At 42.7% G+C, this 23,761-nt stretch overlaps 1 protein-coding gene across 8 annotated transcripts in view; it reads left to right on the top strand.

The window, feature by feature from the left end:
* Positions 1 to 23,761, top strand: part of LOC137369807 (solute carrier family 45 member 4-like) — a 120,898-nt gene that overhangs the window by 80,606 nt on the left and 16,531 nt on the right. For all 8 annotated transcript variants that reach the window (XM_068031324.1, XM_068031323.1, XM_068031329.1 and 5 more), the window contains 2 exons: positions 12,774 to 12,953; positions 16,903 to 17,996. In XM_068031324.1, the coding sequence (XP_067887425.1) occupies positions 12,774 to 12,953; positions 16,903 to 17,996 (1,274 nt within the window). The remainder of the gene's footprint in view (positions 1 to 12,773; positions 12,954 to 16,902; positions 17,997 to 23,761) is intronic.

The raw sequence follows: 23,761 nt of genomic DNA, 5'->3' as shown, positions 1-23,761 counted from the left end.
CACCCTCTGCGTAAAGAACTTTCCACGGATATCCCCCCTAAACTTTTCCCCTTTCACTTTGAACTCGTGTCCCCTTGTAATTGAATCCCCCACTCTGGGGGGAGAAAGCTTCTTGCTATCCACCCTGTCTATACCTCTCATGATTTTGTACACCTCAATCAGGTCCCCCCTCAACCTCCGTCTTGCTAATGAAAATAATCCTAATCTACTCCACCTCTCTTCATAGCTAGCGCCCTCCATACCAGGCAACATCCTGGTGAACCTCCTCTGCACCCTCCCCAAAGCATCCACAAATTCCATCCAGTAGATGGAATCGGAGGAACCTTGTGTAGAGTATAAACACCAGCAGAGACTAGTTGAGCCCAATGGCTTGTTTCTATGTTGTCTATTCTGTTGTAAACGCTGAAAGTCGTCATAAAGCCTGTTTTTCTTTCCAAAGACTTTGCAGCAAAGGACAAGTGCCTGAGAAAATCTGAATAAAACTAAGGCAAGCAAAATTATGATAACTTAGCATTTTTCCCATACCTTGAGTGCTTTGGTTATGTTAAAAATCATTTCAAAAATTCTTGACCTGGTTCAATCATCGGGCCCCGAGTCCCCTTCCACCTGTTCCTGACATCTGAGGCAGAGGCCAGGCATGAAATGGTAGCTTGCCCTGTGGTTGCCAATGATCTAAGTAAAGATCAATTGTAACAGATTATAAACCAAACAAATAGCACTTGATGAATATTATAATTGTTAAATTGCAAATATGAAATTGTCATACAAACACAAGTTGTACATGGCGGGTCAGTCAGCAAATTGTCACCAGTGTGTAATACACAATATATGTAAGTCAATATTTTGTCTTAAATGTTGACTTTCTTGTTTTCATATCACAACAGTTTGTCTGTTTAGATACAGTGTGGCAATCGGGTTTATGCAGTGAGTTCCTCTGGAGAGCGCACTACAGTTTGTCAATAAGCAAATTAAAACTTTTCCACAATAAAGTTTTACCTTGCACGCAACGTGAAAATGTCTTTCATCATATATATCACCTTCTGCCATAATGTATTTCTAGGCTTACTAAGAATTGTTTTGACTAAATAGTGGTCAAAGCTAAATTTAGTAATTAAACCCCAGTATTGGTAGAAAATGGGCTTTTCTTTCGGTATTGATAAAAGCATGAAATTCAAGAATTTGAACAAATTATAGTACACCAAAGAAACTAGTTGGTTTAGTGGGCAGTAATACTTTGACAATTTGAATAGTGTCAATCCAGTCTAGACAGAGGTGCTGACACTTCTCAGAAATCTTATTGAGAGATTGGAGACAAAGAAAAAACTTTTTCTGTCCATTTTCCCCCTACATCGCACAAAGATTTGTAATTAGTTTCATTAAAAAAACGCAAAATACAAAAAAAAAATTATGCATGTTGGAAGTTTTCAGTTTGATGCATTCACATGTTTTGGGAATTCCACAAATCCAATCTCTTTCACATGAGAAAAATGGTAGGAAGCAATTCAGAGGAAATGTTTCCTGTTGTTTTCCTTTTAATAAAAGAATTCCCAAGCAGTTGTCAGAGGAGTGCAAGTCCACATCCTTTATTATTGGAACACTGTGCTCTTATCAGATTCAACTTTTTAAACCACCTCCTGTTATGGTCTTCAGAAGAAACAACTAATTTCTTTACAAGTAAACACCTTTTCACATGTGCAATAATACTTAATAGAACAAGCATTTTTCATGTAGCATTGGCACCAATAAGATGAAGTATGTGTTTATTGCTCTTGCAATGGATTAGAATTGCTTTCCCCATGGGTGTGAATTAGTCCCAGTGTGACTGGCACTGAAATTAGGGTTTCAGAACATCTTCGATTGGTGGATTACATATCTACACATGAAGTCTACATTTTTTTTATTTTATGGGATGTGGGCATCGCTGGCAAAGCCGGCATTTGTTGTCCATCCCTAATTACCCTTGAACTGAGTGTCTTGCTAGGCCATTTCAGAGTAGTCTATTAGCATGGGCCTCTGGATTACTGGTCCAGTGACACTGCCACTACGCCACCCTGGGCTGGATTTTACCAGCCTGCTGGACGTCGGGGTGTTGTGGCTGGGGGTGCTTTGGAAAATGCCTCTGGGAGAGGCCCGCTATGGACCTTGACGCCGGGAAGGCCCCACCCCATATTGCCAGCTGCGGCGAGGCCTCGTGATGGCCCCCCTGTCGTTTGGCGACTGAAGCCTAATTAAAATATTTTTAATTCTTTTAAATAAAGGAACAAATACTTAACTCGTCGCGAGGGCCATCCCGCTGCGATATTGCGGCTGGTTGCCTGGGTCCCCGCGCCTTCGTATCTCCATTCGGAGATCCAAGGTGGAACACTGGTTGGGGGGAGGTAGCAAGGCATAGTGGGATATGGAATTAATGCAGGCAAGTGGGATTAGTATAGGTAGGCATTATGGTCAGCATGGACGAGGTGGGCCGAAGGGCCTGTTTCTATGCTGTACGACTCTATGACTAATGTTTCAGGATGGGAATCTGGGGGAAAACTAAAGCGATTGGTGGAGGGGATGGTGGGAAGGGGTTGAAGGTTAAAGGTTTCAAAAATTGGTGGGGGTGTGGGGAACGTCAGGATCGCGAGATTAGCTTTTCTTGCAGGAGAGGGCAATTCATAAATTAGTCATGGGGGTGGGGGGGGTGGTGGGAGAGGGGATTGAAACTTTGAATAAATTTTTAACATTAATTTTCTCTCTATAACTTTAAAGAATTAAATGATTCAGAAGGGCCTGAAGCCCTTTAAAAATGGCACCAGATGCCGTTGCCAGGGACAGCGTCCCTGCCACCTCGACATCATGCGGAGCGGGCTGACCGCCCCGGTCATGTAAATGTGCCACCACACCAAATATCGCTGCTGCTCCACAGCGCACGTTTTGTGCATGCGCCATGCTGTTTTTGAAGCTAAATTGGCAGCGAGCTGGAGAAGCTCAGCCCTGTGTCTTACCCTTTGCATTAATATGTCATCTTTGCTCTTAAGTGTTCAGTGTTAACTACACTGGATATTAAAAGGATATAGCCTTACCCTATAGTTATCAAAGATTTAAGATGATCTTGGGTAAAGAGAAAGTTTAGAAAAAAAAACCTAAGATTATTACAATGTTGCCAACCATCTCTGGTCAAATCCTTTTAAAAGGGAATTACATAGAAAGAAAGAATATTCAGAGAATGGAAGCACATAGTATTAAAGGGGCAGCAATAACTTGGTACATAAATGGTTATGGGATAGGAGGTAGAGAAAAGTGGTGAAAACAGATGCTTTTATGACTGGTAAAAAATGTACAGTAGGCCTGCCCTCCCGTCCCCGGGGTCAAAATTGGGACCGTTGTTTTTCTTGATATAAATGACCAATACTTGGGAGTACAATATCAAAAATTTGTGAATGCCAAATTTTTTAATCAGTTTAATAACTAGTGAGCAAAATGGTACCAGACTTCAGGAGGACATAAACAGACTGGTGAAATGGGCTGACACATCGAAGATGCAGTTAAATGTGAAATGATGCACTTTGGGAGGAACAACATGGAGCGGTAGTATAATCTGCTGTGTAAGGAGGGGTGTAATTAGAAAATCTTTAAAGCAGACGGGGCAGAAAAAAAATTAATGGTTAATACTGACCATATCTGTCTTAAAATCTCCTTGGATGTTTGTTTTGCAGTATTAGCCGTATTTCTTATTGCAAAAGATCCACGTTTACAGCCTACAGAAGATAAAGGACTACACTGCATTGAATCCCAGAGTATAGTTGCAATGTACAAACACATGAACAAAAAAATGTATATATCATTGGGCTCAATTTCATCCTGTCCTCTCCAAGCACAAATCTGTGTGCTAATACTTGGGGAATGCTATAGATTTTGAAGGACATGCGTAATTTGAATACTTTGAGGATAGACTTAAGATTGTACGTACTTGGCACTTTTCACATCCTCCAGATGTTCCAAAGAGTTTCGTGACCAATGAGCAAGTGAATTGTTTTATGTATTTTCCTGGTTGGTGTAATTTTGACATTGCTTGTAAATGAAAGACTTGGATGGTTATGTATTTATCAAATTTTAATGAGAAATTACATAATACTTGATTTACATATAAAATAGCCCATGTCCTTCTACTTGGTAATGAAAAAATAAGTGTGAAGTTCACTATATAAGACTAGATGACAGTTAAAGTGCATACATGGCAACCGAGGAAACTAACAAAATATGGCACCAAAGTACTGGAAACACTCAGCAGGTCTGACAGCATTTGTGGAGAAAGAAACAGTCAAAGTTTCAGGCCTGTGACCTTTCATCGGTTCTATAGGGCATCTGGGATATCAACAGGGTAAGCAACTATCCATCTCTTAATGAATCAGATTAAAGAATCATTGATTAGTTCAGGGTCTGAACCAGGAAGTGTAAGTTATAACAAATTCAATGTTAGATCAGGTGCAGAAAACAAAATAGGGAGAAAAAGCAGGATTGATTTTTTTTTTTACAAAGATAATAGACAAAGTTTTTAGTATTTAGCTTTTTGAAATCTCCAACAATAATTAAAAGCTAAAGGAATGAGACTCCACAGTAGTTAAAGTTACCTTCCATTGCCATTAAAAACTTATTGGACTTAACTAATTTTTGTGGCAAATTTAGTCTCTATGACAAAAGTACAGGAACTTCACGCCGTTGAATACATTTGAACAGGGAACCAGACAGCAAGGTGCTGTTTTCACATCGCTTATGAAGAAGTGATGCATTTTGGACAGCAACTTCTACAGTCACTATGAAAGTGGGCACCATTATTTCACAGCAAAATTTGGGCCAATGTAATTCTGCTTTTTTGATTTATTCCCAAAGGTTTAGATATGTTGAAAACAAAATTTTTTTAAAAGTTATAAAGACTATAATAGTTCTACAGGATCCAGTTCCTTTCACAGGTAAGCTAACTAAAGAGATATCATGTTGATTTCTGAATTGAAACCTTTTACAAGATGCAACTTAACGGCCACTTAAGGGCCCTCGCCCACCTCCACGGTTATTTTACCCGTGGCAAGCGGGTGTGCCGGGGACGTGAAAGGCTGCCGAGCGATGGCTGCCAGCCTTTCTGCACCCTGGGGGGGGTGGGGTGCATGGCAGTCGGGCACAGGGTGCCTGATTGAAGGTTGCCCACCCCCCCAAATGACCACCTAGCCTCACCAGGGCACGACCGATCCCCCTGGTGAGGCAACCCAAACATACCTACAGTCCCGGCTCCTTTGGTATCCTCCTCTGTCGGCTGGGCTGCAGTCCCAGCAGTGGCCAATGCTCCCGATGGCGCTACTGAGACTAAGAGCTGTCAGCCCACTGATTGGCCAGCAGCTGACTGAGGCGGGACCTCATCCCTCAAGTGGGTAGAAGTCCCGCCTCCAGCCAATTAACGCCTGGGGATCTGTAAAATATGGGATGGATCCCCAGGCTGGGCGGAAGCGGGGTCGTCACTGACATTTGCGTCGGAGTCCAGCTCCCGTCTGCCCACTGTAAAATTGCGGCCATTATCTCCAAACGTTTCTTCCACATACAAAATTATAAAATCTGGGACGGAAGTGCAAGATTTTGAAGTTTTCTGTGAATTGGGGGGTCTACAAGAGAGGCTTGGAAATGGGAAAGGTTAAGTTAAGTAGAAAAGTGAAATTACATTTTTTAAAGTCAGTATGAGGAAAGATGGAGCTCGAGTGGTGAGTCGAAGAGACTTAGCTGTTGGCAGGAAAAAAGACATAAGCGCAAGGGGAGAGCCAACTATGTAACAGCCCCGACAACCAATTTTATCTGCAACGCCTGTGCAAGTGTCTCACTCTAGAATTGGCCTTTATAGCCCCTCCAGGCGCTGCTTCACAAACCACTGACCACATCTAGGCGCTTACCCATTGTCTGTCGAGACAAGGAGGCCAAAGAAAGAGGAGGGTAGGTAATTTCACTCGTGCTTTAACCATTTTGTTAAAAGTAAAATTCAGTTTGTAATTGTAGTATATGGAATATTCTTCCTCATTTACATGCTGTTATAGTCAGGTGAGGAGGGCGTCTCAGGCTCCCCTTTCGCCCCTTCTCTTGTTTGACCGCAACAGGGTTTATCCTTTTGTTAACGGTGGTTGAGCTTACCACCTCAGTGAGCATTTGCTCCTGTTCCTCTGACATGATTGCAAAAGAACCAATCAGACAGATTTTCTTGAGCTTAAGCAAGAAAGAGGTAAGTTTATTATGCTTAACACTCTAACTCGATTTAAAATACTAAAAATACGCTGCACGTTCATGCACACATTCACACGAGAGTCTCACACACAAATAGTTGAGGGAAACTGATTTGGTGGTTGGATTAAGGTCCAGAATAAATGGAATAGAGTATGTGAGTCCAATAGTCCTCAGCTGAAATTGTAGTCTTCGCTGGGCCATGTGCACGGCGATGGCTTGCTTTGCTCCTGGGCTTCTGAAGGCAGAAGGGTTAAATAGATAAATAGAAAATAGGAGCAGGAGTAGGCCTTCGAGCCTGCTCCGCCATTCATTATGATCATGGCTGATCATCCAACTCAGTAGCCTGTTCCCGCTTTTGCCCCATTCCCTTTGATCCCTTTAGACCCAAGAGCTGTATCTAACTCCTCCTTGAAAACATACAATGTTTTGGCCTCAACTGCTTTTTGTGGTAACGAATTCCACCAGCTCGCCACTTTGAGTGAAGAAATGTCTCATCATCTCAGTCCTGAAAGGTTTACCCCATATCCTGAGACTATGACCCCTGGTTCTGGACTCCCCCCACCATCGGGAACATCCTTCCTGCATCTACCCTGTCGAGTCCTGTTAGAATTTTCTAGGTTTCTGTGAGATCCCCCCCCCCCCCTCACTCTTCTGAACTCCAGCAAATATAATCCTAACCGACTTAATCTCTCCTCGTACATCAGACCCGCCATCCCAGGAATCAGTCTGGTAAACCTTCGCTGCATTCCCTCTGTAGCAAGAACATCCTTCCTCAGATAAAGAGACCAAAACTGCATGCACTATTCCAGGTGTGGCCTCACTAAGGCCCTGTATAATTGCAGCAAGACTTCCCTGCTCCTGTACTCCAATCCTCTCGCTATGAAGGCCAACATACCATTTGCCTTTTTACTGCCTGTTGCACCTGCATGCTTACCTTCAGCGACTGGTGTATGAGAACACCCAGGTCTCGCTGCATATTCCCCTCTCTGTTTATAGCCGTTCAGATAACCTGCCTTCCTGTTTTTGCTACCAAAGTGAATAACCTCACATATATCCACATTATACTGCATTTGCCCACTCACTCAACTTGTCCAAATCACCCTGAAGCCTCTCTGCATCCTCCTCACAACTCACCCTTCCACCCAGTTTTGTCTCCTCTGCAAATTTGGAGATATTACGTTTAGTTCCCTCATCTAAATCATTAATATATATTGTGAATAGCTGGGCTTCTAGCACCGATCCCTGTGGTACCCCACTAGTCACTGCCTGCCATTTGGAAAAAGACCCATTTATCCCTACTCTTTGTTTCCTGTCCGCCAACCAATGTTCTATCCATCGCAATACACTACCCCCAATCTCATGTGCTTTAATTTTACATGCTAATCTCTTATGTGGGACTTTGTCAAAAGCCTTCTGAAAGTCCAAATAAACCACATCCACTGCTCCCCCTCATCAACTCTACTAGTTACATCCTCGAAGAATTCTAGTAGATTTGTCTAGCACAATTTCCCTTTTGTAAATCTATGCTGACTCTGCCCGATTCTACCACTGTTCTCTAAGTGCTCTGCTATAAAATCCTTGATAATGAACTCTAGAATTTTCCCCACTACTGACATCAGGTTGACTGGTCTATAATTCCCTGCATTCTCTCTGCCTCCCTCTTTAAATAGTGGGGTTACATTAGCTACCCTCCAATCTGTAGGAACTGTTCAAGAGTCTATAGAATCTTGGAAGATGACTACCAATGCATCCACTATTTCTGGATCAACTTACTTAAGTACTCTGGGATGCATACCATCAGGCCCTGGGGATTTATCGGCCTTCAATCCCATCAATTTCCCCAACGCCATTTCTCTACTAATACTGATTTCTTTCAGTTCCCCTCTCTCGCTAAGCCCTGTGTTCCCCAACATTTCTGGTATGATATTTGTGTTCTCCTTTTGTGAAGACAGAACCAAAGTATGCATTTAGTTGGTCAACCATTTCTTTGTTCCCCATAATAAATTCCCCTGTTTCTGACTGTAAGGGACCTACATTTATCTTCATCAATCTTTTTCTCTTCACATACCTATAGAAACTTTTACAGTCAGTTTATATGTTCCCTGCAAGCTTGCTCTCGGACTCTATTTTCCCCTTCTTAATCAATCTCTTGGTCCTCCTTTGCTGAATTCTAAACTGCTCCCAATCCTCAGGTCTGTTGTTGTTCCTGGCAAATTTATATGCCTCTTCCTTGGATCTAATGCTATCTCTAATTTCCCTGGTCAGCCATGGTTTGGCTACCTTTCCCGTTTTACATTTGCGCCAGGCAGGGATAAACAATTGTTGCAGTTCATCCATGCGCTCCTTAAATGTTTGCCATTGCCTATCCACTTTAAGTAACATTTCCCAATCCGTCATGGCCAACTCACGCCTCATACCTTCGTAGTTTCCTTTACTAGGATCCAGGACCCTTGTCTCCGAATCAACTATGTCACTCTCCACCTTGATGAAGAGTTCTATCATATTATGGTCGCTCGGTTGATGGTGGTGGTTGATTATCGTCCCCTGCTTGCAGTCTGTAGGTGGTGGGGGGTGGGTGGTCACAGCCACAGCCGGATCTTCTCTTGATAGTTCCTGGAGTAGGGGGGTTGGGGAGGGGAGAGAGAGAGAGCCTGCTTCGTTTCTGGCTTTTCAGTTACTCCCTCTGTCTGTGTGACGAAGCTTACAGTTTCTTCAGAGCTGCGCAGGCAGTCAAATGGCTCTATCAAACCCCTTTGTTTTTATTGAGATTTTTCTGAAATCTGCTGAGAGTCCAGGTGCTACATGCCTCACGAGGAGGGTGTTGGCTCTTTCAAAGTCAATGGGTTTAGATGGCCTTGGCGACCATGTTGATAAAGCCATTCTAGGTAATTCAATCAGGGAGCAAGCCATTGTTCTGGCTGAGTTTAGTTAGACTTTTCGTCTCCAGTTTAATCTGGTGTTTCAAAGTAAATTGCAGTGGCCATTTTGGCTGCCAGTTTATTAAAAATTAGCTTGTCGGATTTTTCCATTAAAAGCCTAATGTAAGGTTCCAACCGATGAAATTAATATTTCCCATTTGGCATATAGGGTTTTTCATGACTATACATTGAAGCAGGAAATCTTTACATAGGACAGTAGTTTGGTCAACGGCCTAAATGTTTGATTTTCAATCAAATAGCTTGGAAGAATCCTTGGAAATTTCTTATTTGATTACTAATGCAATGCAATTCTCTTCTGTTCAATATATCATTGAAAACAGGAGCTTTGAACTAGCCTTAAATTAATAATGCAGCAAATTAATCAACTTGATACACTGTTAAATTCCAGTGGAAGAAACTGGTTCTGTGAAATTGAGATATCTGAGCAGGTTTGTTTTCATATTTTATATGACTGTTACCCTTTCAGAAAAAAAACTATTGTTATACAGCATGGAAACAGGCCCTTCAGCCCACTGTGCCTTTGTCGGCCATCAAGCCTATCTATTCTAATCCCATTTTCCAGCACTTGGCCCGTAGCCTTGTATGCTATGGCGTTTCAAGTGCTCATCTAGATACTTCTTAAATGTTGAGGGTTCCTGCCTCACCACCCCTTCAGGCAGTGTGTTCCAGATTCCAACCAGCCTCCAGGTGAAAAATTTTTTCCTCATCCCCTCTAAACCTCCTGCCCTTACGTTAAATCTATGCCCCCGGTTATTGAACCCTCCGCTAAGGGAAAAAGTTTCTTCCTATCTATGCCCCTCATAATTTTGTATACCACTATCTAAGGTCTACCCTCAGCCTTCTGTGCTCCCAGGAAAACAACCCTAGCCTATCCAGTCTCTCTTCATAGCTGAAATGCTCCAGCTCAGGCAGCATCCTGCTGAATCGCCTCTGCACCCTCTCAAGTGCGATCACATCCTTCCTGTAGTGTGGCGACCAGAACTGTACACAGTACTCCAGCTGTGGCCTAACTAGTGTTTTATACAGCTCCATCATAACCTCCCTGCTCTTATATTCTATGCCTCGGCTAATAAAGGCAAGTATCCCATATGCCTTCCTAACCACCTTATCTACCTGTGCTGCTGCCTTCAGTGATCTGTGGACACGTACACCAAGGTCCCTCTGACCCTCTGTACCTCCTAGGGTCCTACTACCCATTATATATATTCCCTTACCTTGTTAGTCCTCTCAAAATGCATCACGTCACACTTCTCAGGATTAAATTCCATTTGCCACTGCTCCGCCCATTTTACCAGCCCATCTATATCGTCCTGTAATCTAAGGCTTTCCTCCTCACTATTTACGACACCACCAATTTTCGTGTCTCTGTAAACTTACTGATCATACCTCCTATATTCATGTCTAAATCATTAATGTACAATACAAACAGCAGGGGTCCCAGCACTGATCCCTGCAGTACACCACCGGTCACAAGTTTCCAATCGTAAAAACAACCCTCGACCATCATCCTCTGCCTCCTGCCACTAAGCTAGTGTTGGATCCAGTTTGCCAAATTGCCCTGGATACCATGGGCTCTTACCACCTTAACCAATCTCCCATGCGGGATCTTATCAATAGCTTTACTGAAGTCCATGTAGATTACATCAACTGCCTTACCCTCATCTACATATCTAGTCACCTTGAAAAATTCAGTCAAGTTTGTTAGATATGATCTCCCTGACAAAGCCATGCTGACTATCGTTGATTAATCCCTGCCTCTCCAAGTGGAGTTTAATCCTGTCCTTCGGGTATCAAGGGCAAAATTTGTAGTAGGTTCAAGTTCTGGAAAATAGGCCAAATGGTGTGAAATCAGTTTTTTTTTTTTTTAAATCAGGCTTCTGTATGCTCCCCTGTCCTCTGGCTAATTGGGTATTTCTGCAGCTTAAACTGTAATAAACCAGTGTCCAAGTGCACTTGTGTAACTTGCTGCTTTTTCCCATATATCGTAGACCTTTCTCATCTTCAGAGCCATTTCGGAGCTATCAGCTGGTTTTTTAGGTTGACTTATGTAAAGGCGTGTGCCTGGCCTTCCATTTTCTATTCAAAATAAACTTGACTTCATCTAAAACTCTACTACCTATATCCTAACTTGCACCAAACCCCCCCCCCCCCCCCCCCCCAAAAAGAAAATCCAAACCTCTCCAAGACTTTCTTTAACAACTTGCAATCAGGCCTATTTTGCTTGATACTTCTCCTGTGAAATACCATGGGATGTTTTATTACATGAAAGGTCCTATGTAAATACAAGTTGTGGCGGCAGTATAGCAGATGGATTTACGTTTTTTGGTAGATCTATTTCAAGGGGAAATATTCTTATAACCAAACATCCTGCTGATTCCAATCAAAGAAACCTTTTTGTATTTCCTGTTTAAGGCTTTTGCTATGACCCTGTTGGTTTGTGGCTTTTGCTGGACTTTTTGAAAGAACAGAATAGTTTTGTGGGAAAAAAGCCTGAGGATCATGAAATTGACAGTATTCCTGATGTCAGCCATCTTCAAGTTGCTTCCAGTTTTCCTGTTGGCTATCTGAGCTATGTCCTTCATAGAGTAAAGAGAGCACAATAAGGGTTTCTCACTAGATCAATTGTGGATATGACAATATTTGGGTTTCTAGTTCTGCCTGTATTCAAAGCAACAGGGATCAATTTTGTCTTACAAAATATGATTAAGGGGTTTCTGCTTTTGTTCAGGGTTATTGTTCCATTTCTTTTTGTCTAAGCTGGATACAGCACTTTAACATGAAATGTGCATTGATTACCTTGTTCATTTTTTTACTTGTTGACTTGACTACCCATTCAGTCTAAAATGAATAGTATGTCAATACAATTTTTCTAATACATAACGGAAATTTGCAAAACAAATTCTACTTGGCATGTGTACAGGAAACATCATTTGGATGCTGTTGTGATCAGGCTTCCCTCTGGCTCTCCAGTGTGTCTGTTCACTTTTTTGATGGGATGGAGGAATTGAGGCAAATTGTTTTACCACTTGCTTCCTAATGACTTTTCTGTTTCTCAAGAATATTCCTTTGTTTGTAAAACTGCTAATTTTAATGAGCCATTAAATGTGGAAGGCAAGCCTTTTCTAATTCAAACATGAGTCTCAACTAATGGTGACTAGTGACTAAAATGAGAAGTATGTCTTCAACAAAATTAATAGATTTTATGACATGTTTTTGCTGCCTATCTAAATTTAAAAAAACTCAAGGGCAACTTGATGCTTAATGGTACATGTTCTGTTTGAGAGCATTTTAAAAGTTGAACGTTATTCTGTACAATAAATGTATTTCACTAGTAATAGCATTTTAAGAGAAAAATAAAGATATGCAAGGCTGCTGGTCTGTAATCTGTTAAAGTACTTAAACCTTCAACTCTACTGAAAGAAAGGTCTGATTCTTCTAAACAAATATGGCTTTTCAAAACAGTGTTTTAAGATAATGGAGATAGGGGATTGAAATGTATCTATTTTGGGAACCTGTAAATTGTGTAGTAGCTTTAGTACAAGCATATGTTTCTGGCAGTCCTGTTTTTTTTTTATTTTTACAAATTCTGTTCCTTAGGTCTAGCCATTGGAGACATCCCTGACAATCAGCCAATTGGTATAGTCCTGACTGTACTAGGTGTAGTAATATTGGACTTTTGCGCAGATGCAACAGAGGGACCCATCCGAGCTTACTTGCTGGATGTAGCAGACACTGAAGAGCAAGATATGGCACTCAATATCCATGCATTTTCTGCAGGTTTGTAATTTGTTTTCATTTAGTTTACTTCCTATTTTCAAATTTATCTGAATAAAATGTGAAGGAGGAAAAGACTGATCAAACTCACCAAATTCACACCAAAAAGATTTTGGTGTTAATTATGGAATTGATCTACACAATTACAAAAATAAGTGCACACCATCTTTGGGTGAAAATATTCCCACACCTTTTTTAAATTGTTAGTTTACTTTTCAGTTGAATCTGCTTGAAGACTTTTTTTAAGGAATTTTGTATTTAATGTACTTTACAAGTTAAAATCCATTTTTAAAACTAGACTTGTAATTACATATTGCCACAGGACGCCCCAAAGCACTTTATAACCAATTAAGTACTTTTAAAGTGCTGTCACTGTTGTAGCGTAAGAAGTGTGGGAGCCAATTTGGTACAGCAAGGTCCCACAAACAGCCATGTGATAATGGCCAGGTGCTATTTTTGGTGACGGTGGTTGAGGGATAAATATTGTTCAGTACACCAGGAAAACTTCCCCTGTTCTTCTTTGAAATAGTGCCACGAGATTTTGTACGTCCACCTGAGAGGGCAGACGGGGCCTCTGTTTAACATCTCATCCTAAAGGCAGCACCTCCAACAGTGCAGCACTCCCTCAGTACTGTACTAAAGTGTCAGCCTAGGTTTTGTACTCTAACCTCGTGTGGGACTTGAACCCATAACCTCAAGATTTTTTTAAAAACTTATTTTGAGTATGTTGCTGTTTATTACCCTATGTAGTGTGCAAATATTCATCCATTCCAACTGAATTTTTCACTTAATTTTTATTTATTTTATCCTCTACTCTCCCACCCCTCTTTTCTATATTGGTTATAACTTCTGTAGTTGAGAGAATCCAAGCTTTTCTATCTTTGGGTGACACTGGTGTATATACCAAAGAATGAGAGGCCACAGATAAAGTTGATGACCATGATAAACAATCAGTGAAACCATAGAGTCATAGTTATACACAGAAACAGGCCCTGCAGCCCATCGTGTCTGTTCCGGACATCAAGCACCTAACGATTCTAATCCCATTTTCCAGCTCGTGGCCCATAGCCTTATGCTATGGCGTTTCAAGTGCTCATCTAAATACTTCTTAAATGTTGTGAGGGTTCCTGCCTCTACCACCTCTTCAGGTAGTGCATGCCAGATTCCAACCAACCTCTGGGTGAAAAAATATTTCCTCAAATCCTCTAAATCTCCTCATCTTACTTTAAATCTATGCCCCTGGTTATTGACACCTCCGCTAAGGGAAAAAGTTTCTTCCTATCTAACCTAGCAATGCCCCTCATAATATTGTATACCTCAATCATATCTCCCCTCAAGCTTTCTCTACTCCAAGGAAAACAACCCTAGCCTCTTCAGTCTCTCTTCATAGCTGAAATGCTCCAGCCCAGGCAACATCCTGGTGAATCTCCTCTGCACCCTCTCCAGTGCAATCACATCCTTCCTATAGTGTGGTGACAAGAACTGTACACCGTACTCCAGCTGTGGTATACAGCTGCATCATAACCTCCCTGCTCTTATACTCTATGCCTCGGCTAATAAAGGTAAGTATCCCATATGCCTTTCTAACCACCTTATCTACCTGTGCTGCTGCCTTCAATGATCTATGGACAAGTATAACATGCTCTCTCTGACCTCTGTGCTTCTTAGGGTCCTACCATCCATTGTATATTCCCTTGCCTTGTTAGTCCTCTCAAAATGCATCACCTCACACTTCTCAGGATTAAATTCCATCTGCCACTGCTCCGCCCATCTTACCAGCCCCCCTCTATCGTCCTGTAATCTAAGGCTTTCTTCCTTGTTATTTACGACACCATCAATTTTCATGTCATCTGCGAACTTAAAATTATTTTCATATAACCTAATGTGTCCATCTATTTAGAATTTAATCTTTTGAAGCAACAGTGAAAGAACACAGTGGGCGGCACAGTGGTTAGCACCGCAGCCTCACAGCTCCAGCGACCCGGGTTCAGTTCTAGGTACTGCCTGTGCGGAGTTTGCAAGTTCTCCCTGTGACCGCGTGGGTTTCCGCCGGGTGCTTCGGTTTCCTGCCACGGCCAAAGACTTGCAGGTTGCTAGGTAAATTGGCCATTGTAAATTGCCCCTAGTGTAGATAGGTGGTAGGAGAATTGAGGGAAGTTGGGGATGTGGTAGGGAAAATGGGGTTAATGTAGGATTAGTATAAATAGGTGGCTGGTCGGCACAGACTCGGTGGGCCGAAGGGACTGTTTCAGTGCTATATCTCTGACTCTATAACAGCCATTTCCAAACCTCCATACAGAACTGGATAAACTAGCATAGAAAATATAAACACAAACACGGCGCATCTATGTCACCCACAAAAACAGAAAAGCTTGGATTCTCTGCAATATAGAAGAGGGATGTAGGTGTATTAGTAAATGAAACAATTAGTTAAAATCATGTGCAATGGCAGGATACATAGAACATTTGCTCACTCCCAGTTAGAGTACTATCTACAATTTGATCACCTTTATTGTAGTTCGGACATTTTGGCTTTGAAGCAGATGCAAAGGGCAATCAACTGATGGGAATTGGGCACCTGAACTCCAAAGGCGATTTTGAGGTAGTTGACCATGCTTACCTTTACAAGAATGAAGATTCACAAGAGACTTCATCAAAGTTTGAGATTCTAAAGGGATATTGACAGTGATCCAATATCAATAGTTTGACATAACTGCAGTATTAATGTGGGGACAAAGTCTTAAGCTCAGAAATGAGTTTAAATGTAACTACTTCACACAGGGTAGAAAAGATATGGAACTGGTTGTCTGTGTATGTGGTAGCCTTAGCTAATTTAGGAGAAGGCAGTCTGTTTCTCGTTGGAAAAATTAATTGAAGTGGATCACAATGATCTTTTCAGCTCCTGAACATTCCTAAAGTTCCTACTCTCTGCTCTCTTTCAGATAGGCCTTAAATGATTTTAACTGTATCAAGAGACAGCCCATAATTTTAACCAGTACTTGATTGTGCAATGTTTAGCACCATTCATGACTCCTTAGATTCTGAAGCAGTCTATGTACAAATGCAGCAAGACCTGGACAATATCTAGGCTTGGGCTGATAAGTGGCAAATAACATTCATGGCCAGGCAATGACTATCTGAAACAAGTGAGAATCTAACCTTCTCCCCTTGACATTCAATGGCATTACAATAGCTGAGTCCCCCACTATCAACATCCTGGGGGTTACCATTGACCAGAAACTGAACTGGAGTAGCCATATAAATACCATGGCTACAAGAGTAGGTCAGAGGCTGGGAATCCTGTGGCGTGTAACTCACCACCTGACTGCCCTAAGCCTGTCCATCTACATGGCACAAGTCAGGAGTGTGATGGAATACTCTCCACTTGCCTGGATGGGTGCAGCTCCAACAACAATCAAGAATCTCGACACCATCCAAGACAAAGCAGCCCATTTGATTGGCATTCCATCCACAAACATTCACTCCCTCCACCACTGACACACAGTGGCAGCAGTGTGTACCATCTACAAGCTGTATTGCAGCAACTCACCAAGGCTACTCAGGCAGCACCTTCCAAACCCACTACCTCTATCACCTAGAAGGACAAGGGTGGCAGTTGCATGGAAACACCACCACCTGGAAGTCCCCTCTGAGCCACACACCATCCTTACTTGGAACTATATCGCCATTCCTTCACTGTCTCTAGGTCAAAATCCTGGAACTCCCTCCCTGCCTACCCCACATGTACTGCAGTAGTTGAAGAAGGTGGCTTCCCACCACCTTCTCCAGGGCAATTTGGGATGGGCAATAAATGCTGGCCTAGCCAGCGGTGCCCACATCTCGAACGAATTTTTAAAAAAAAAAATTAAGAAGGACTTAAAATCTTTGTTACAAAAATGGTTTATAGATACAGATTGTGAATCTGATTTGGTTTTCACTTCTTTCTCCCTAGGTCTAGGTGGAGCTGTTGGCTATATGCTGGGTGGTTTAGATTGGACGCAGACCACATTGGGTCAGATCTTCAAATCCCAACAACAGGTCCTTTTCTTCTTTGCAGCCATCATCTTTTCTGTGTCTGTTGCTTTACATCTTTTCAGCATTGAAGAGGAGGAGTATAACCCTCAACAGGACCGCATTGATGAAGAAACTGATATGCGCTCTACTGTTAAGATAAATGACCGCCTCCCACCTCTCCCTCGGCTTGACTTACTCCATGAAGAAGGACCTTACTCTGTATCAGTCTTCCCTGATGAAACATGCTCGGCGCAAGATGTCAATCTCGACTTCCTGGATGTAAATATTGGACGGAGCCAAAGTGACTCTGTTTTGCACATGCCTGATGCAACAATAGAAATTGAATCAGAGTTGTTGTTTTTACGGGACATTGAACCTTCCATTTTTCAGGACCAATGTGATAGTCTGTGTCACTCTGTATCAAGTTTACCCAAAAGTAATAACCAGGAGATTGTATCCAAGTTCAATCAAGTGTCTGCTTTGCTCAGGGAACGTGAGTTTGAAGATTTTTTGCAGGATGATATGAAGACTAATTCCAAAGTGACAAATGGGCTTGCTGATGACCTTAATAATGGTAATATCAACCATAACACTTGCAGAGTTGGAATGAAACAATCGACGACCTGCAGCTCCATGCGCAGACGGAGGCACATGTTCTACCGGCAGCCATCACACACATTTTCATACTACGGCAAGATGGGTTCCCACCGTTACCGCTTCCGTCGTGCTAATGCTATTGTCCTGATCAAATCTTCACGGAGCATGAATGACCTGTACGATCTGCAGAAGAGACAAAGGCAGCGACAGAGACAACGTAACCGGAGTGCTGTGACCAATTCAAGCAGTGATACGGAGAGTGAAGAAGGAGAGACTGAGACTACTGTGAAGCTTCTATGGTTGTCCATGTTGAAAATGCCAAAGGAACTATTAAGACTCTGTGTATGCCACCTGGTAACCTGGTTTGCAGTGATTGGAGCTGCAGTGTTCTATACAGATTTCATGGGGCAAGTTATCTATGGAGGAGACCCAAAAGTACGTTTTTAATGTAACCATTTTCCTTGTTCGTTTTTTTTTAGAATTAGAACATTACAGCGCAGTACAGGCCCTTCGGCCCTCGATGTTGCGCCGACCATCTGACCTACACTATTCCATTTTCATCCATATGTCTATCCAATGACCACTTAAATGCCCTTAAAGTTGGCGAGTCTACTACTGTTGCAGGCAGGGCGTTCCACGCCCCTACTACTCTCTGCGTAAGGAAACTACCTCTGACATCTGTCCTATATCTTTCACCCCTCAACTTAAAGCTATGTCCCCTCGTGTTTGCCATCATCATCCGAGGAAAAAGACTCTCACTATCCACCCTATCTAACCCTCTGATTATCTTGTATGTCTCTATTAAGTCACCTCTCCTCCTCCTTCTCTCTAACGAAAACAACCCCAAGTCCCTCAGCCTTTCCTTGTAAGACCTTCCTTCCATACCAGGCAACATCCTAGTAAATCTCCTCTGCACCCTTTCCAAAGCTTCCACATCCTTCCTATAATGCGGTGACCAGAACTGCACGCAATACTCTAGGTGCGGCCTCACCAGAGTTTTGTACAGCTGCATCATGACCTCGTGGCTCTGAAACTCGATCCCCCTACTAATAAAAGCTAACACACCATATGCCTTCTTAACAGCCCTATTAACCTGGGTAGCAACTTTCAGGGATTTATGTACCTGGACACCAAGATCTCTCTGCTCATCTACACTACCAAGAATCTTCCCATTAGCCCAGTACTCTGCATTGCTGTTACTCCTTCCAAAGTGAATCACCTCACACTTCTCCGCATTAAACTCCATTTGCCATCTCTCAGCCCAGCTCTGCAGCCTATCTATGTCCCTCTGTACCCTACAACACCCTTCGACACTATCCACAACTCCACCGACCTTCGTGTCATCCGCAAATTTACTAACCCACCCTTCTACACCCTCATCCAGGTCATTAATAAAAATGACAAACAGCAGTGGCCCCAAAACAGATCCTTGCGGTACACCACTAGTAACTAAACTCCAGGATGAACATTTGCCATCAACCACCACCCTCTGTCTTCTTTCAGCTAGCCAATTTCTGATCTAAAGCTCTAAATCACCTTCAACCCCATACTTCCGTATTTTCTGCAATAGCCTACCATAGGGAACCTTATCAAACGCCTTACTGAAATCCATATACACCACATCCACGGCTTTACCCTCATCCACCTGTTTGGTCACCTTCTCGAAAAACTCAATAAGGTTTGTGAGGCACGACCTACCCGTCACAAAACCGTGCTGACTATCGCTAATGAACTTATTCTTTTCAAGATGATTATAAATCCTGTCTCTTATAACCTTTTCCAACATTTTACCCACAACCGAAGTAAGGCTCACAGGTCTATAATTACCAGGGCTGTCTCTACTCCCCTTCTTGAACAAGGGGACAACATTTGCTATCCTCCAGTCTTCCGGCACTACTCCTGTCGACAATGACGACATAAAGATCAACAACAACGGCTCTGCAATCTCCTCCCTGGCTTCCCAGAGAATCCTAGGATAAATCCCATCTGGCCCAGGGGACTTATCTATTTTCACTCCTTCCAAAATTGCTAACACCTCCTCCTTGTGAATCTCAATCCCATCTAGCCTAGTGGGCTGTATCTCAGTAATCTCCTCGGCAACATTTTCTTTCTCTACTGTAAATACTGACGAAAAATATTCATTTAACGCTTCCCCTATCTCCTCTGATTCCGCACACAACTTCCCACTACTATCCTTGATTGGCCCTGTTCTAACTCTTATCATTCTGGTTCATGTTGGATGATTATACAAGATATGGTCATTCTGCCCACTAAGTATTTCTTCCAACAGATGAGCCAGAATATTCAGTATAGTGGAATTTAATACCATTTGACCTTGCTTTATGTCCACTCACAAACAAGTTTGAATCTAACCATCTAAATTTGATGACTGACTAGAATCTGAAGATGATTCCATATTTTCTGCAACATGAGCCATACTGTATCTAATCTTTGTTTATCTTTATAACTTTCAATTTTATCAGTCATCTAAATTTCACTATCATTTTATAGGCCTGAAGGAGGCAATTTGTATACCTGTGCTCATTGTATCTTTTTGGAAGAGCCAAACACTTAATCCCATTTCCCTGTAGAATCATCTTCGAAAAGGAGTTTGTTCAACTTTTATTAACTGCTGGTTTTAGTGTTCTTCACACTCACTATTTGGAAGGAGGGTGATTTTTTTTATTTAATCTTCTGATATGCTGTTTAGTCCTTGCTGAAACCCTCATCTTTATAGCTTGATGGTAGGTGTCAATTCATCTGATTTAAATAGGATTTTGGATTTTAATTAAAACCAAATCAAGTTGCATAATTTCAAATTGAAATTGTTTCTTTTTACAGCCAGTTATGTAACTGAGGATAAGTTAAATGAAACTCCACAACTCTAAAGTTTAGAAATGAGTAGATTGGATGTTGAGACTATTAGATGGTACATTTTTAAATATAAAGTAGCAAGGTTATAAGAAGAATAACATGTAGACAGTCCAGTTCTCCGACAAAACTGGTGTGTTATCCAAGGAAGGCACAGATTAAGAGTTGCGAAGAGTCCTAGCAATGATAGCACAGAAGGATGCCATTTGGTGCATTATGCTATTGCTAGCATTTTAACTGTAGTGATCAACTCTGCTTCACTTTTAGAGTCAGTCGTACAGCATAGAAACAGTCCCTTCGGCCCACTGCGTCCATGCCGACATAATGCCTATCTATACTAATGCCACCTGCCTGCATTAATTCCATATCCCTCTATGCCTTGCTCATTCAAGTACCTGTCCAGATGCCTCTTAAATGTCACTACTGTTCCTGCCTCCACCACGTCCTCGGGCAGCTCATTCCAGATACCCACTATTCTTTGTGAAAAATTTACCCCTTTTGATCCCCTTTAAACCTCCTCCCTCTCACCTTAAATCTATGCCCTCTAGTTTTAGTCACCCCTCCCATGGGAAACAGACTCTGGCTATCTACCCTATCTGTGCGCCTCATAATTTTATATACCTCTATCATGTCCCCTCTCAGCCTCCTTTCCCGTGGCTCCACACATAGATTACCACACTGATCCTTAAGGGGACCTACTCTCTCCCTAGCTACCCTTTTAGTCTTGATATACTTATAGAATCTTTTAGGATTCTCCTTTATTGTATCTGCCAGGGAAATCTCATGGCCCCTTTTTCGCCCTCCTAATTTCCTTAAGTGTACTCCTATATCCCCTATACTCAGAGGGAGTCGCCCGATCCCAGCTGCCTATACATAACATATGCCTCCTTCTTTGTCCTGACCAGACCCGCAATATCCCTCATCAACCAAGGTTCCCTAAACTTGCCAGCCTTGCCCTTCCATCTAACAGGAACATGCCGGCCCTGAACTCTTCCTATCTCACTTTTAAAAGCCTCCCACTTGCCAGATGTCCCACTCCCATTCAACATTTGAGAGGAGGTAGAGTGTAGCCCCTTCTCTAGTAGGGCCATCCACATACTGCTTCAGAAAAATATCCTGGACACACTTAACAAATTCTTCCCCATCTGATCCCTTAGCACTAAGGCAGTCCCAGTCAATATTAGGGAAGTTAAAATTACCTACTATTACAACCCTGTAATTCCTACACCTATCTGTGATTTCCCTACATATATGCTCCTCCAATTCCCTCTGACAATTGGGGGGCCTATAGTATAATCCCATCAAAGTGATCACCCCTTTCTTATTTCTAAGTTCTACCCATATGGCCTCGCTGGACATTCCCCCCAGGATATCCTCTCTAAGTACTGTTGTGATGTCCTCCCTAATCAATAGTGCAACTCCTCCACCTCTGTCACACTGGAAGCATCGGTACCTCGGAACATTGAGCTGCCAGTCCTGCCCATCCGTCAACCATGTTTCCGTAATAGCTATAATATCTCAATCACATATACCGATCCATGCTCTGAGTTCATCTGCCTTACCTGTAAGGCTTCTTGCATTAAAGTAAATGTAGTTTAGCCTACCAGACTAGGGGTGGCGCAGTGGTTAGCACCGCAGCCTCACTGCTCCAGCGACCCGGGTTCAATTCTGGGTACTGCCTGTGTGGAGTTTGCAAGTTCTCCGTGTCTGCATGGGTTTCCTCCGGTTTCCTCCCACATGCCAAAGACTTGCAGGTTGATGGGTAAATTGGCCATTATAAATTGTCACTAGTATAGGTAGGTGGTAGGGAAATATAGGGACAGGTGGGGATGTGGTAGGAATATGGAATTAGTGTAGGATTAGTATAAATGGGTGGTTGATGGTCGGCACAGACTCGGTGGGCCGAAGGGCCTGTTTCAGTGCTGTATCTCTAATAATCAAAAAAAATCAGACCTTCCACGCTCCCTGTCCTGCCCCTGCACAGCCTGCCTGCTGGACTTGATTGCTTTAACCTCTACATTTGTCTCAACTATCTTATCTGAGAGACTACTACTTTGGGTCCAACGCCCCTGCAAAACTAGTTTTAAACCCTCCCGAGTAGTACTAGCAAACCTCCCCACAAGGATTTTGGTCCACATCCCAGTTTAGATGCAACCCGTCCCTCTTGTACAGGTCACCTCTGCACCAGAAGAGATCCCAATGATCCAAGTAGCTGAAGCCTTCCTGCCTACACCAACTCTTCAGCCATGCATTCATTTGCCTTATCCTCCTATTCCTACCCTCGCTAGCACATGGCACAGGGAGTAATCCTAAGATTATAACCCTAGAGGTCCTGCTTTTTAACCTTCTGCCTAACTCCCTATATTCACTTTTACAGGGCCTCATCTGTCTTCCTGCCTATGTCGTTAGTACCAATATGGACCATGACCTCTGGCTGCTCACCCTCCCCTTTCAGAATGTCCTGCAGCCGCTCCGACGTCCTTGACCCTAGCACCAGGGAGGCAACATACCATCCTGGATTCTTGTTTGTGGCCACAGAAACACTCATCTGCACCCCTTACGATAGAATCCCCTATCACTATAGCTCTTCCAACCATTTTCCTCCCCTGCTGTGCAGCAGAGCCCTCCGTGGTGCCACGAACCTGGCTGTTGCTGCTTTCCTGTGGGAGGTCATCTCCTCCTCCTCCTCCTCCTTTTTCTCCCCCACCCCCCCCCAAGCATCCAAAGTGGTATATCTGTTTGAGAGGGGGATGGCCACAGGGGACTCCTGCACTACCTGCTTGTGCCGACTACTCCATCTGGTGGTCACCCATTTCTTTCCTGCCTGTGCAGCCATTACCTGCGGTGTGACCACCTCACTAAACGTGCTATCCACGATGTCCTCAGCATCGCGGATGCTCCACAGTGAATCCACCCCCAGCTCCAGCTCCATAATGCGGGTAGCCAGTAGCTGCAGATTGATACACTTCCTGCACACGTGGTCACCAGGGACACTGGAAACGTCCCTGATTTCCCACATAGCGCAGGAAGAGCATATCACGGGGCTGAACTCTCCTGCCATGACTTACCCTTAGGTTAATTAATTACTCCCTTAACTTAAAAAATACTAATTATACTAGGGGCCTTGTTCCACCCACTTCATTCCAAAGTCCTTAAAAAAAAACACTTTAGTAGTACTCATCTTATCACCGGAGATCTTTTTTCCAACAACAAAAAACAACTTTTCCCTTATTTTTTTAAGGTATTCTACCAGCTGCAACTCACCAACCAATCACCTTGCAGCTCTCCTCTGTTACTGTTTACCTTTTTAAAGAAGCACTTTTTAAACA

The sequence above is a fragment of the Heterodontus francisci genome, chromosome 5, assembly GCF_036365525.1.
Source record: "Heterodontus francisci isolate sHetFra1 chromosome 5, sHetFra1.hap1, whole genome shotgun sequence".
NCBI lineage: Eukaryota > Metazoa > Chordata > Chondrichthyes > Heterodontiformes > Heterodontidae > Heterodontus > Heterodontus francisci.
Note: the sequence above shows the minus strand (reverse complement) of the source record. Positions and strands in the feature narration are given on the sequence as shown.